Source organism: Guyanagaster necrorhizus (assembly GCF_019112545.1).
Source record: "Guyanagaster necrorhizus MCA 3950 unplaced genomic scaffold BT62scaffold_2, whole genome shotgun sequence".
Taxonomy (NCBI): domain Eukaryota; kingdom Fungi; phylum Basidiomycota; class Agaricomycetes; order Agaricales; family Physalacriaceae; genus Guyanagaster; species Guyanagaster necrorhizus.
The window spans coordinates 1140991-1153873 of NW_025064881.1; the positions used below are offsets into that span (position 1 = coordinate 1140991).

Below are 12883 nucleotides of genomic sequence, written 5' to 3' on the forward strand. Positions count from 1 at the left end.
CCCAACGGAGGTTAAGCATTTTTTCACTTAGTCCCAGTAGATGAGGAAGCTGTTGATCTTAGCGAGTCGATCGATTTCACCGCTACACCTGGCTGCCAAGCTCGCAAGATATCTACTGCTAGCGTGGACAATGGAGGAACCTACGAACTACATCCCCTTCCAAAATATTTTACTGAACGCACTAAGAGACCTTCTGCCCTCCGCAACGACTCGACTGCGGATACCATTACTCTCAAGGATCTCGTCCCCGAATAATCCTTGCCTATTCTCGAGGATTTATATCTGAAGTCTCGCACTGCGACCGCGACGAAGACGGGAATTCGGCACTGAGGTTACTCTGGGTGGTTGGTGTATTCGCGCGTGGATCCTCGTCGGGTGCTGATGTATCTTTTTCAGGCTGGATCGTTACGTTCTTAATTAACGAGAGAGAAGGCGGAAAGAGCGCGGGATACGTCTCCTCTGGTTTCTTCGGTGGTGAGCAACGTTTCCACTGTTTCCGTTGGTGTTTGGTCAGACATCTTCTTCCTTTAGGACTAACTCTGGGCCGGCTGTGCCTTATATGGTTCAGCAAAAAAGTTCGTATCTGGCGTTCCGTAGTTATCGAAACAAGGTCTAATTTCTTGATCAGGTCGGAGAGCACCGTGTCATCATTGTAAATATTCTACTCGCCATAGCGTAAGTCAGGTCATGTATTACCGGTTTCTTACACATCCATTATGCTAAACGGGAACCCAGACTGGAACTGACCGTGTGGTTTGTTCCTTCCATCATCGAGAACGGAGTTGCAGTAAGGACGTTGTATCTGTATCATGACACTTCTCACTTAAATCTCCTTCCAGATCTCATTTGTTGGCTTGCTACTGGGTCCCATGTTCCCGATACTTGCCGGTCATGTGACACGAATACTCCCTGCGTGGTTGTTGACCGAAAGCCTCGGGTAGATCACAGGAACTGGTATGTCGGGATTGACTGAGGCCTTCGAAAATGCGCGGTGCTTCTTCACCACTAGATAATCCGAGTCGGTCTCCAAACTAGGTTACTGAGTCATCCTGTTTGTCACCAGGAATCCAGGCTTCAGGCTCTAGGATTCAGGAATGCATTGTGCATATTACATTGACAACCTGAACTTTTGGCTCTACGACATAAGCATTCGAATTGAAGGCTCTTTCAATTGCGACTCCGAGGCCGTACGAAACACATAGATACGTCAAGGATACTGATTTATTTGAGCAACTATGGCTTGTACAATGTAAATGAGCACGAGTAGTACAAGTCATTTGGAGGAATAGAGGAAGTTTATACAGAACTATAACGGGAGAATTGTGGTCGTAAGAGTCGTGACACGGAAAGACAAAGAATGGGGCAGCATAGAGGAAATTTGTATACAAGACAAGATGATGTTGGATACGTCGTTAGATTAGGAAGACTCAGACCTATTACCATCGCTGGAGCCTGAGAACTCAGCGCTACCCTCGTCGGGGGAATGAGTGCTCCTACGTTTACGAGGACGCCTGCCTTCCGGATTGGTAATATCAATGGCCCAAAGACCCCCTCTTCCAGGATCGATCGGGGTACGCCCAATATTCTTAAAAAGATCGTGAGAAGACAAAGCGTGCTTGAGAGTTTCCTGTCAACCGGTAAGTACCATGCAGCCTTCAACAACGACTGCGCGACGAACCTTCAAGGTGCCCTCGTTCTCTCGGAAATACTCAAAGCGCGCCATAAGCGCAGCTCTGATCTCAGCTGTGGAAGCTTTCTGGTGGGGGTGACTGTAGATCGCGGCTGCAGCTAACTGGATTATGGTGTAAGGAGGCCTTCCACTCCTGTCGCGCGGATCAACGAGAGATTCGAGGCGGATTGGGGTTCCGTGTGGGAGATGGAGGAAGTCTCGCAGGTAATCACCGGGTTCGCGTAAGTCGTATTGGGTGTCTGCTCTCGCTAGGAAGGGCGTGAGATCGGGGGATTCGCGTTTAGGGATTACATGGGGAGATTGCTCAAGAGTGTGTCAGTCGTAATAGCGCTGACCGGGATCCAAGGACGCGAAAGGAGAAGGAAGGCCTGTTACGGCAGTGGCGTATCCAGGAGGATAAGCGGCTGACGACGAGGGGTATCCACTGGGAGGTGAGTTCGATCCACGTTGGGAAGTGGGACTTCCATAGCCCTGAGGAAGTATTGTTTGAAGGTGTAGAAATTTCGCCTATAGTCGTGCTGTACTCACCGAGCCACGAGAGTGTCCCGAAACATCAAAAGGACGCATTGGACCAGACGATCCGCCGTGTTCATAGCCCTAAAATATTATCGCGTAAGTTAAACACGTAAAACACGCTCGTTATTAGGAAACAATTACAGGGTCGCGGGCGCGTGTCGGCATCTCATCATGGGTGTGACTACCCGCCTCTTGGTCCAAGAGCGAAATTTCTTGACCGGAGGACAGTGGCAACGTCGGCTCATCGGGTTCCTGTACTCTGATACCTCCACCAGAGCTGGGCATAAACGGCTGGTCGTCCTCTTCTCCATACCTCGCATAGGAACGAGGAATGGGAGGATAACCAGACCTGGCGCTGCCATGGCCCCTAAGGTGGATGTACGAAGCAGGATACCCGGAATACATGGTTTCTGGTATCAAGCCATAAGTCCGACCCGTAAATGGATGCCGCGAACACGTACAATGGTGTCCGTGCAAGGTTGAATGTAAGAGAAAAGATTTGGAAAAGAGAGCAGAGAAGTAGCAGATGCTGGAGCGGTGTTGTGGAACCACTGTTGGGGACATACCGTGCTGCCCGCACCTGGTTTTTATAGCGATACGACCCACATACTTTAGGCCCTCCGTACATGGCTATGTTCAAGAATTGGTTCAGCACCGAGATCCGACGATTGGCTCCGAGCAGTTTTGCTTGATAAGCTGCTCGAGGATGTACCGTATCAAGAAGTTGATGAAAAGGGCACGAGGCAACACTTTCCAGAAATGAAGTCAACTGTTGGTGTTCGTTGGCGTATATGTACGTCGCCGAGGCACCGAGAATGAGATAGCCATATCTGTACCTTCCTGTCAAGGTAATTTCATTTGAAGTAGACGTTAGAGTTTGTCGTGTGTAGTGGAAGAGCAAGCCAAGCTAGAGAGCAGCTTGAGATGAAGATAAGATTGAATAGAAACGTTTTGGCCAACAAGAATAGCGCGACGAAGTCCTTTGGACATTATATTAAAAAGGACACCATTTACTTGCCAAAGTGGATCACAGACGGTGTTGGCGATGATAGCAAGGTGTCCTTTCCGAAGTAGAACCTCGTCCCCAAGCAATCAAAGTGAATCCCACGATGGTCCTAGGCCTTCAGCGCTCGTCTGTTCGCGAAATTTGTCTTACAAATTCCCAGGACTACCATCTTGAAGTTGGTCAGAGGATGTTAACTGTGCTGCAGTCTGCAAGAAGAGATGTACAGAACTAAGCGACAATGAGAGCTTTAACTGATGATCGATGAGGCCCCTAGTTTCCGTCGAAAGTGTCTCCGTCTCTATATTTCTGAGCCGAGGGAGTTTTCCATTTCGGATATTTTACGTACGTGGATGTTGTAGTCGAAGTTTGTTTGATCGAGTTTCTCGGCCCGAGTTACTCCGACTGCAAGCACGCATACATAACGCGCCTGTGGTGCTGGGCGCCGCTTGTGGGTCGGTCTGAGAACACACATTGCCCGACTGGTAACTATCCCCACTATCAAGTATATTCATTCAATATATGGGATGCATGGGGTTCTAGCCCTGGATTTTCTAATTCTGAATACATCCTTTGTGAATACAATAGACCCACGAACATGAGTAGCCAACTTAGGCCCTGGGGCTCGCTACCTTGGGCACATCTGACGCTTCAACAAACAAGCGGCGACTGTCTGCTTTCCACTCCCGTTCTCAGCCTTGAATTAAATATGTATCACGGCATAATCAATGCGTTTGTAAGTCTATCTATGCGTAGTCGAGGGGCGTAAGAATGATCCATAAGCCCGCTTTTCCTTCAATTCTTCTTCCCTGAAAAAAAAAACAAACAATGGTCAGGTCCAATGCTTAATTTCATAAGGTCTAAGTTCAACGAGATAATGAGAGCGGAAATAGGTGGGACTACTGATACAATCATTCCACAACCAGCTCTGCAACCACGTTGGCTGCCTCTTTTTTGCCCATGTCCTCTGATCCGGGACTCATGGGATCCAATGTAGGAACAGGACCCCTGAACCAGTAAACCCCACCATATTTAGGGAAGTAGTACCATATCAACGAGAGAATCATCACGCCTCCCAGCACTACTACGGAGTAGTTCATATCTTGAACAGTCGTTTGGGGAGTTGTGGGGAACATCAACACTATGCTCGTGAAGGTCATGAACAATACGGCTGTCAGCGCGATCGAAAAACTCTATGAATCAAAGAACGGCCGTCAGAGGTGTGTAAATCACTATGATTCATGGTGACTAACGAATATTCCGAGGTGAAATGGTCCAGGCTTGAAATTGTTCTCTCCCATAAAGCAGGCAGCGATCGGGATGCTGTATGCGACATACGTTGCGATGACGGATATTGAAAAAACGGCGTTGATAGCATTACTTCCAGCGAATGAGAGTAGTCCTAGTAATATTGCGAAACCGGCGTCGAAAATGACAGTGTTAACCGGCGTTTCCGTGTAGCTATTCATTCGATACAGCCAGTGGGAGAATGGAAGGGCTAGCACGTGGTGTGAGCGTTTGATCTGAGAATCAGATGGTCATAATGAAGCTGATACCTCGATCTCTGCTAAAAGCGTACGTCTGTCTGCTGGCGGCTAGAAGCTGATAAAAAGATATTAGGAAACGATCTCCGTAACCAAAGATGAGTTTACCATACTGGACCCCATCATATATCTGCCAAAGCAAAGCTAACATTAGGATCCACGGCGACGACGGATGAAAAGGTCAACACACTGTACTAATACAATAATTGCCCAGATACCCAACGTTCCTTTCTGTCCAAAACCATTGAACAGAATCTGCGCCATGGGCTGGGAGCTATTATATATCGCTTCCAGATCCGACCCCATACAGAAAGCAAGGGTCATGTTGATTGCTATAGATTCGACATCAGAATAAATTATTGGTACTAGCGAAAACACATACCCCAGCCCAACACTCCAGCAATGCCCACCGCCAATACGATTGCCCAAGGAACGACAGTTGTAGCATTTGACGCTTCCTCACTTATGTGGACACTGGAATCGAATGCACCTACAATGCGATGATGGATATATCATGTCATGTCGCTGTAGTAATGCAGGCGTACCAATAGTCCAAAGCGGCGCCAAAAAACTCAGTATGAATGCGAAGCCATCTGTCCACCCGTTGACTATGCGGGATGAGATAAGTGCTATATAAAAACGAATCCATGACAGTCGGAAACGGCGCACGGTTGACAAATTCGCCTAGGGCAAAGTGTGCGCTGTTCTTGAATTCCGACGGAGTAACGATAGGCAAGGCGATAATAACCCCGAAGCATAACCTGTCAACATCGTATTGGAACATCAGAATGATGGAAGGCGCTATCAGTAGATAACTGAATAGGATACGTACACGACGTTGAGAGCGACGTACACGGACTGCAGCCTTGCTAAAACCGATGTGCCCAGACTGCAGTTTACGATGTGAGTGAGGTTTATAGCTACATATACACCACTGACAAGTTTGAATTGAGAATATGGGAAAAAGAAAAACGGGGATGACATACAAAAGCTGGGCGTTCGTTGGCTCAAAGCTTTGGTTATTAGAGCCAATCTTGACTGCAGCCATGATTTGAACGGCGCATCCCCAGTTAATCGAAGATACACCTGCTATAGATCCGATCGTGTTCATGTCTAGATTGCCAAGTGTGTGAGGGTGCGGCGTGTGTAAAAAAATACGAAAAAACTGACATCCGACTATCCAGCAAAGCAAATTGCGCCAACGGGATGACGACAATGAGTAGGTCCAGTAGTATAATCCCCCAGAAGTAGGAGCAGCACTGGCTAGTTCGGCCATTGCCATGCCAACACATAGTATGAAAATACTTGCAACGGCCCACTGCACTGTTCTATCAGCGTATCGCATCTCAATGGGAGTGGACTTGAGGGAAGCGTACCCCCCAAACCATGGCAGGCCCTCCTCCGTTGGGTATCGCGTAAAAGAGAACCGACGATATTGAGGGCACCAGTCCGATAATCGAGAACGCAATTCCAAAAACCTGCGATAAGGTTAGTGAATATATTAACTTTTAAGAGAAAGACGAGCCTCAAGAGGGGTGAATTCACGCTTGAACTCTTGCTTATAGCCCAAAGCTGCTAATCGCGTCTCGTCCGCCGCATGAACAGCGTCTTTCGAAGACATGTCGAAGGATGGGAAAGAGCTGTTATCGCACTGGATAGACTATATGCTCACTCCATACAAAGTCCGATTACGTATAAGCGAGATACACATGAAAGATAGAAGCCTAGGCAGGAATCATGTTGGAGTACTTCTGAGCACAGATAAGGATGTTGCTTCAGATGGGCAACAATTAAATCACAATTAAAAAGCCTCATTCTTTCCACAGGGTGGAAAAAGCAGATATTTGAGAGGAAGCAAGGGAGGAAGGTGTGTGTGTTATTGAGTATAAGGTGGTTGTACAGCCACCGGCAACTTCGAACCGGGTATCAAAACTTGTTTGCCGCAACTTGAATACGACCATAATCAATATCTACTGCATTGTCTTGTCCTCTAACTCCCTTGTCTGTATTCAAAAGAAAATATATTTTGTGACTACCTCTGGTGATCCGACTCGCAGCTCCGTCTGTCGGTTGAGACCTCAGCCGTGCCGTGGCAAGGCAGAGTACAGTGATATATATGCGGATACATGGATGATGGCGGACCTCCTCACTTCCCATCCAATAGCAACGAACTGACGGCCAATACCGATGAGTACGTATGCATTTAACCCTTTACTTCCATTAACCGTCTTCGATAATTCAGTCCATTGTCAGTGACAACGCTGCCGCGGCGAACCGTGATAAGAAATCATGGGCACTAAAGGCTCAATTGGAGCCGCATTATTCCTTATCATCAAATTCCTATAACTAATGATGCCGGAAATTGGGCGGAATGCATTTCTCGCGTTTCCGTCAGGTGATCTTGCCAAAACTGCTCAGTCATTCATCGTGAGCAAAAGTATTTCAGGAGCCAACGGACCGTGATAGAGCGTTTCCATATCGCCAATGGCTTCTCCCACTGCGACAGACGTTTTGTTCCACCCTCCGACTGCTTTTAAGCATCCTTTGGACCCACTGACACCTGACGAGGTGAGCTCAACTTGAACGCGCCTATCTACGCCTAGATTAACCTTCGCTTCAGATAGCAGCTGTATCACTATCGGTCCGACACCATATCGTGAGCAAGACAGACATCAAGGCCGTCAAATTTATCACTACGTACCTTTTACCACCTCCCAAGAAAGCGGTTCTTGCCTACCTTGGGATTCCTCTGACTCCCGGCGGGCAGCCTGAGGCACCCACACCAATTACCCGCAAGGCCGAAGTCGATGTACGTACTCTAAACTCTGCCCACCGACGAAGCTGATAGTTACACAGTTCCTCGATGTCGTGTACGGGTGCGTAAAGTCCGGTTCAGTATGACAAACACTTGATTTATCGACTACAGAGACGCGTATAACGTTGTCCTGGCTCTTGACGACGGGAAGTGGAATATTGAAAGCTTTGAGAAGCTTCCAGAAGGTACTCAGCCCCAGATTTCTGTTCAAGAACTCGTTGCGTGCGAGAAAATTGTGAAGAGTGACGCTCGCGTGCAGCAATTGGCGAAAGAAGTCGGTAAGCAGAATTCATATCTGGACAGTCAAATATTTCACTTTTCGGTAGGTGTTCTTCCCGAGCAAATAGTCTGTGATGGCTGGTCCATTGGCTACGACGACCGTTTCCCACAGAAGCGCCGTGTCCAGCAAGCGTTGCTATTTGCCCGGCTCTCAGAGCATGAAAATCTATACGCTCATCCCCTGGTAAGTGTATACTTGCAGCTGTAAAAGTCATGCTCAGAGGATTCTCGTAGGATTTCATTGCCGTAGTAGATGCAAATTCTGAAGAGGTCCTGCAAATAGGTACCGTCGCGTCTTAAAGCTTTGAGTTTCATTCTTCTTGACACTTCGGTTTAGATTTCCCTCCTCATTACAAGAATACTGCTAATGGCGCGGTACTCAGCGCATCCAGCACCAAGTTCCCCGGACTCTCTGAGGACGCATTTGCCGCGACAGGTCGACCACGCATTCCTCCTCCCCTCAAACCGTTTGACTTCCTTCCTGACCTTATGGAGAAGAGCCAGGAGAATTTCAAGCCCAGAGATGACATCAAACCTTTGCACATCCTCCAGCCCGAGGGTGTTAGCTTTAAGCTCGATAGGAATGAGCTGGAGTGGCAGAATTGGAAGATGCATATATGCAAGTCATCATGATGCCCTCGATCTCACTCTACTAATCATTCGCCCCTAGCCTTCACTCACCGCGAGGGTATAGCCCTTTCTACGATCACTTACAACGACAATGGCGAAATTCGGCCACTTATATATCGCCTGTCGTTGGCCGAGATGGTGGTTCCTTACGGAGCACCAGAATACCCGCATCCTCGGAAATTCGCCTTCGATTCGTGAGCTTCCTCTTATCCACTTCAATAACCAGCATTTATGACCGAGGCAGAGGTGAATACGGTATGGGGACAATGGCCAATGAGCTATCGTTGGGGTGTGATTGTGTTGGCCAGATCCACTATTTGGTACGTAGAGCCCAGTTGCCATGGAAAGCCGGCGTCTGACAACTACTCAACTACTCTAGCCTGGCGCCTACGTCGGACACGATGGAAACGCAATAATCATCAAGAACGCTATCTGCATTCATGAGGAGGATAATGGTGTCCTCTGGAAGCACACCGATTATCGTCCTGGTGGCCGTGCACAGACCGTTCGCAGAAGACGCCTGGTTATCAGTATGGTCTGCACGTTGGCCAACTATGGTTCGTTCCATATTCACATTCCTACAAAGACTGAGACTGAGACCAATGCCTACAGAATACATTTGGAACTACCATTTCTATCAAGACGGCAGCATCGAGCTCGAAGTCCGCCTGACTGGTATTCTTCAAGTCTACATATCGGGGACTGATGAACCTGCCAAGTTCGGCACCAAGGTCGCACCTAACGTCAACGCCCATTATCACCAACATCTCTTCTCCATCCGTGTGGACCCTATGATCGACGGTCTCAACAACTCCGTCGTCGAATCCGACGTCATGCCTATCCCCAATGCCGAAACCGGCTCCGACCTCAACTTTGCCGGAAACGGGTTCATCCAGGAGGACACTGTGTTGAAGAAAGAGGCCGGGAGGCTTTGGGATTGGGAGAGGGAGCGGAAATGGAAGATCGTCAACCCCGCTAGGAAGCACTATAGTAGCGGCAAGGATGTTGGGTACGTTGTCGGGGTCAAGGGTGGTGTTACGCCGATGATGGCGAGGAAAGACGGTTGGGCGTTGAAGAGGGCGCAGTTTGTTAACTACCCTATATGGGTGTGCAGGGATGTTGAGGGTGCGAAGGGAAGCAGGATGTGGCCTGCTGGGAAATACGTCCCACAGACTAGGGAGAGTCCGGCAGATTCGATCGGTGCGTGGGTGAAGGGCGAGCAGAGTATCGAGAATGAGGATATTCTGGTGTATTTGACCGTCGGTGGGTATTTTCTGTGCCAAGTATGAGATTCAATCATTTTGACTCTGGTGAATAGGGACTACGCATATCCCTCGTCCGGAAGATTGGCCAGTGTACGTCTATTTCTTTGATCGCGCTGGAATCATGACCCTGATATTTCCTATAGGATGCCTGTTGAGCATTTAAGCATCACTCTCAAGCCCCAGTCGTTCTTTACAATGAATCCTAGCATGGATGTTCCGGGGACCAGAGATCCGAAGAGTGTCGCTGCGTTCTCCCAAGGATCCATGCCCAACGGCCACGCTAGGTGCCATTGAAGTAGTTTAGCGAATGTATTCAAGGTATACTTATGTAAGGGTCCATTTAGTTGAAATTCTAATGTAAAACAGCGGATGATTTTCAGATCGTCGGACAGGTGGATCTCTCGAGTAGTTGTTGAAAGATGGTGCGAACAATAAAGTATACGATGAAGATGAAAATAATTGGGCTCAGGAAGGTGCACTGCAGCGATGTGAATTGAGACGCGAATGGATGATGCTGCTTGTGCAGGAATCGCGATGTGTGGGTGGGTAAGTAGTTATATCAGGTAGTAGTGTTCAATGGGCTCTCTAAGAGGGGACGTTTATTCATTTGTCCTACCTTTGTGCCGACAACAATGCAAATAAATTCGGCATCTCCCCTATTTTTTTTTCAGGACTTAAAAGGTGAGCTCGGAAATCTTTATTCTCATTCTGATCATGGTCGTCCCTCATTTCGGTGAATATATCGCCTTCAAGCTCGACCCAGTTGCTTCCCTCAAATATCTCAAGGATCTGGAGGTCACCAAAGCCTGCGAAGCCTTAAAGAGCAAAGTTTATGTTGCATGCGTCACCCATGTACGTTGATTAACATCTGAAGGCAAGCCAAATCGTTTCATACTGCCGGACATGGCTGTTCCGATTACGCCGAACGATACCAATCCACTTTCGCGACCGCTGCTGAACCCTACGCTGCCTCTCCCCTGGCCAGACTGCTACCACCCTACCTTGACTATGATGCATTGCCGTGTTCGAAACGACCTTACTATTGGGGACCCATGGTCCGATCCTAAATATCAATTAAAACACGAAGATCGGCTTCTGGAGATCTACCACTTCCAGGATGCGGCGCGTAGGGATACACTCCAGAAGGAACAAGAAGCATTATGCGTTTCTGATGCTGCTGGAGACGTTTCCGACAACCAGATAGACGAGCGCCAAGCATCTACAGCCATTTTACCTCTTCCATCGGAGCACGACGCTGATCTTGAAAGCTAGTATGGTGGTTCAGTTCATGAAACCATTGAAGCTAGTGGAACTCTACCGATTGTCTCCAAAGGTTCTTTCAAGCTATCATCTTTTCTTTGCCCGTTACGCGGCAAGGTCCTACGATGGGTACCGTGTTTGCGCCCAAACCTCGATCGTTACAACAGAGACTTCTCCGATGACCCTCTCCAAGGTTTCAATTTATTCGGTGCCATTCCTCCGGATACCATGCCAGTCATAGAGGCAATAGATAATATAGATTCAGTGAAACAGGTCAACGACCCATGGGACTTCTTTCGAGAGCTCGACGCTTTGAAAAGGTACACATTCCGTTATCCATATAATTGATATTCTTCCCCTGACATCTTGAATTTCATAGGATTGAAGCAGATTATCAGGAGCGAATGGAAGTCAAAGTTCAAGCTGACATTGAACGTGCGCGTCAAAAAGATGAAGCACTCCATGCTCGACTGGAGTCAAGAATGCCAAAACATGAGCCCTCGCCCACGGAGACGATAGCGATATCCGTTTCTATGATGGAAGGTATGTTCTGGAAATATCCTTACCCGTCCTAAAGCTCATCATGTTATCGTAGATGAAAAGCCTGTGACTAGTGCCTAATAATTCGTCTTCATTTGTTTCTCAGCCGTGACATTGTACCTCGTATCTCTGCCTCATCCGTTTCACGTTTGTACGACCCACACTCCTTGTTAGTATAATGTATTGCCCGTAATCATGCACCTTCGTTAATGCCAATTTGCCGATTCGTTCCAAGTTGCATGCCCCGGTTATATGTATTTATATTCAACAAGCATGGTCTGAGCCCAGACATGGATTGAACAGTCACGATCAGGTCCTTGACGGAGATTATTTTGACGAGGATGCCGATCGCAGGGAACTTTTGAAGAAAGAGTGAGATCCACCACAGGATTCTGCCGTGGAGGGAAACATTGCTAGTGATGTATCTGACCATCGCCAAGCATCCTTGGTTACTTTGCCTCCACCCTTCGAGCAGGATGTGGAAAGCCAATACCGCCAGTCACTCAGTGAAGCTGCAAGCCAGGTATCTCGCTCAGCCTGCAAAGTCGAAAGTCAGGGATCTTGTTTGACTGGCGACGCTCAAAGCCAACATCCCGGATCAGTCAACGAGGCAAGCCAAGCTTGTGCTACTACTTTCCTTCGCTCTGTCCTCTCCAAGCTCCTTCCATGTATACCATGGCTACGGGTGGATATCTATGATCATGACGAGGTTGCCTTAATATCTCCTTCCAATCCAATCTGGTCCCACCCTGTATTTGGTGTACGTCCTCCCGATACCATGCCCATTGTGGTTCTGCTGGATGACATTGAGGCGATAAAACCCGAACAGATCGATGATCCATGGGATTTCTTTCTGGAACTCGAGACTTTGAAAAGGTATGAGCCTCGTGCTGCGTTCCCGAAACCCCTTCACTGACCGTCGTGATTCGCAGGATCGAGGAAGATTACAACGAGCGAGTCAAGGCAAAAACTCAAGCTGCAATTGACCGTGCACATCAAAGGGATGAAGAGCTCAATGCTCGGCTTCAATCAAAAATGCCACAACGCGTCTCTCCGCCGGCGGCGACGGTAACGCCACCCTTCGTATCTGGTTCACAAGGTCTGTAACTCTCACTCCTACTGGTTTGCTGTAACTGATGATGGTGTCGTAGACCCAAAGTCCTCCGCTGATGCTTGACTGCTTGGGTCAGAAGCGATAGACTAATCTTAACAGATGTATAATGTTAGCATATATGTATCGTAGTCTCCTACCTTAATCATATAGCATTTTCTAAAAACTCCTTCAGCAATGATTTGTGAGGGTTTCTTTCCGGAATGCATCTGAATGTAGCAAAAAGAAAA

The 12883-nt window shown here is 48.0% G+C and overlaps 5 protein-coding genes across 5 annotated transcripts; 3 read left to right on the forward strand and 2 right to left on the reverse strand.

Annotated features, from left to right (window-relative positions):
* Positions 1–736: 736 nt before the first annotated feature.
* Positions 737–941, forward strand: BT62DRAFT_881932 (uncharacterized protein; the record flags this gene model as incomplete). The annotated part of the gene is made up of 2 exons (XM_043182689.1): positions 737–787; positions 840–941. Coding segments are annotated over 2 exons (153 nt in total), but the record flags the coding sequence as incomplete, so codon positions are not given.
* Positions 942–1548: 607 nt separating this feature from the next.
* BT62DRAFT_926140 (uncharacterized protein) lies at positions 1549–2616 on the reverse strand. Its single transcript, XM_043184954.1, has 4 exons — positions 2348–2616; positions 2219–2287; positions 1679–2161; positions 1549–1627 (listed from the first exon to the last, which is right to left on the reverse strand). Exons 1-3 carry the CDS (start codon positions 2609–2611, stop codon positions 2006–2008), a joined length of 489 nt encoding a protein of 162 aa, XP_043045441.1. The 5' UTR covers positions 2612–2616; the 3' UTR covers positions 1549–1627; positions 1679–2005.
* Positions 2617–3941: 1325 nt separating this feature from the next.
* On the reverse strand, positions 3942–6628 carry BT62DRAFT_984047 (amino acid transporter). The gene is made up of 13 exons (XM_043189828.1): positions 6279–6628; positions 6130–6231; positions 5924–6071; positions 5740–5866; positions 5586–5687; positions 5423–5514; positions 5299–5361; positions 5136–5243; positions 4944–5085; positions 4862–4883; positions 4766–4811; positions 4463–4707; positions 3942–4402 (listed from the first exon to the last, which is right to left on the reverse strand). The coding sequence occupies exons 1-13, from the start codon at positions 6372–6374 to the stop codon at positions 4121–4123; spliced, it is 1575 nt and encodes a 524-aa protein (XP_043045442.1). The 5' UTR covers positions 6375–6628; the 3' UTR covers positions 3942–4120.
* A 326-nt stretch (positions 6629–6954) lies between these two features.
* On the forward strand, positions 6955–10291 carry BT62DRAFT_926143 (peroxisomal copper amine oxidase). The gene is made up of 14 exons (XM_043184955.1): positions 6955–7321; positions 7374–7562; positions 7610–7629; positions 7680–7846; positions 7895–8031; positions 8082–8130; positions 8185–8466; positions 8518–8671; positions 8722–8797; positions 8857–9034; positions 9090–9740; positions 9796–9832; positions 9886–10060; positions 10109–10291. The coding sequence occupies exons 1-13, from the start codon at positions 7238–7240 to the stop codon at positions 10034–10036; spliced, it is 2175 nt and encodes a 724-aa protein (XP_043045443.1). The 5' UTR covers positions 6955–7237; the 3' UTR covers positions 10037–10060; positions 10109–10291.
* Positions 10292–10456: 165 nt separating this feature from the next.
* On the forward strand, positions 10457–12719 carry BT62DRAFT_1071146 (uncharacterized protein; the record flags this gene model as incomplete). Its single annotated transcript, XM_043178729.1, has 7 exons — positions 10457–10594; positions 10622–11013; positions 11050–11322; positions 11382–11545; positions 11983–12418; positions 12475–12641; positions 12694–12719. 7 exons carry the CDS (start codon positions 10457–10459, stop codon positions 12717–12719), a joined length of 1596 nt encoding a protein of 531 aa, XP_043045444.1.
* Between the last annotated feature and the right edge of the window lie 164 nt (positions 12720–12883).

Bases quoted from the DNA above. Each gene is read 5' to 3' on its own strand.
- BT62DRAFT_984047 (XM_043189828.1), bottom strand. From the start codon at position 6,374: ATGTCTTCGAAAGACGCTGTTCATGCGGCGGACGAGACGCGATTAGCA. The intron at 5,515-5,585 runs GTACGTATCCTA...CGATGTTGACAG, and splicing joins TACGTCGCTCTCAACGTCGT to GTTATGCTTCGGGGTTATTA. The intron at 4,812-4,861 runs GTAAACTCATCT...TCTTTTTATCAG, and splicing joins ATATGATGGGGTCCAGTATG to CTTCTAGCCGCCAGCAGACA.
- BT62DRAFT_926140 (XM_043184954.1), bottom strand. From the start codon at position 2,611: ATGTATTCCGGGTATCCTGCTTCGTACATCCACCTTAGGGGCCATGGC. The intron at 2,288-2,347 runs GTAATTGTTTCC...ATAATATTTTAG, and splicing joins CGACACGCGCCCGCGACCCT to GGCTATGAACACGGCGGATC. The intron at 2,162-2,218 runs GTGAGTACAGCA...ATACTTCCTCAG, and splicing joins CGGGACACTCTCGTGGCTCG to GGCTATGGAAGTCCCACTTC.
- BT62DRAFT_926143 (XM_043184955.1), top strand. From the start codon at position 7,238: ATGGCTTCTCCCACTGCGACAGACGTTTTGTTCCACCCTCCGACTGCT. The intron at 8,467-8,517 runs GCAAGTCATCAT...ATTCGCCCCTAG, and splicing joins GAATTGGAAGATGCATATAT to CCTTCACTCACCGCGAGGGT. The intron at 8,798-8,856 runs GTACGTAGAGCC...CAACTACTCTAG, and splicing joins TTGGCCAGATCCACTATTTG to CCTGGCGCCTACGTCGGACA.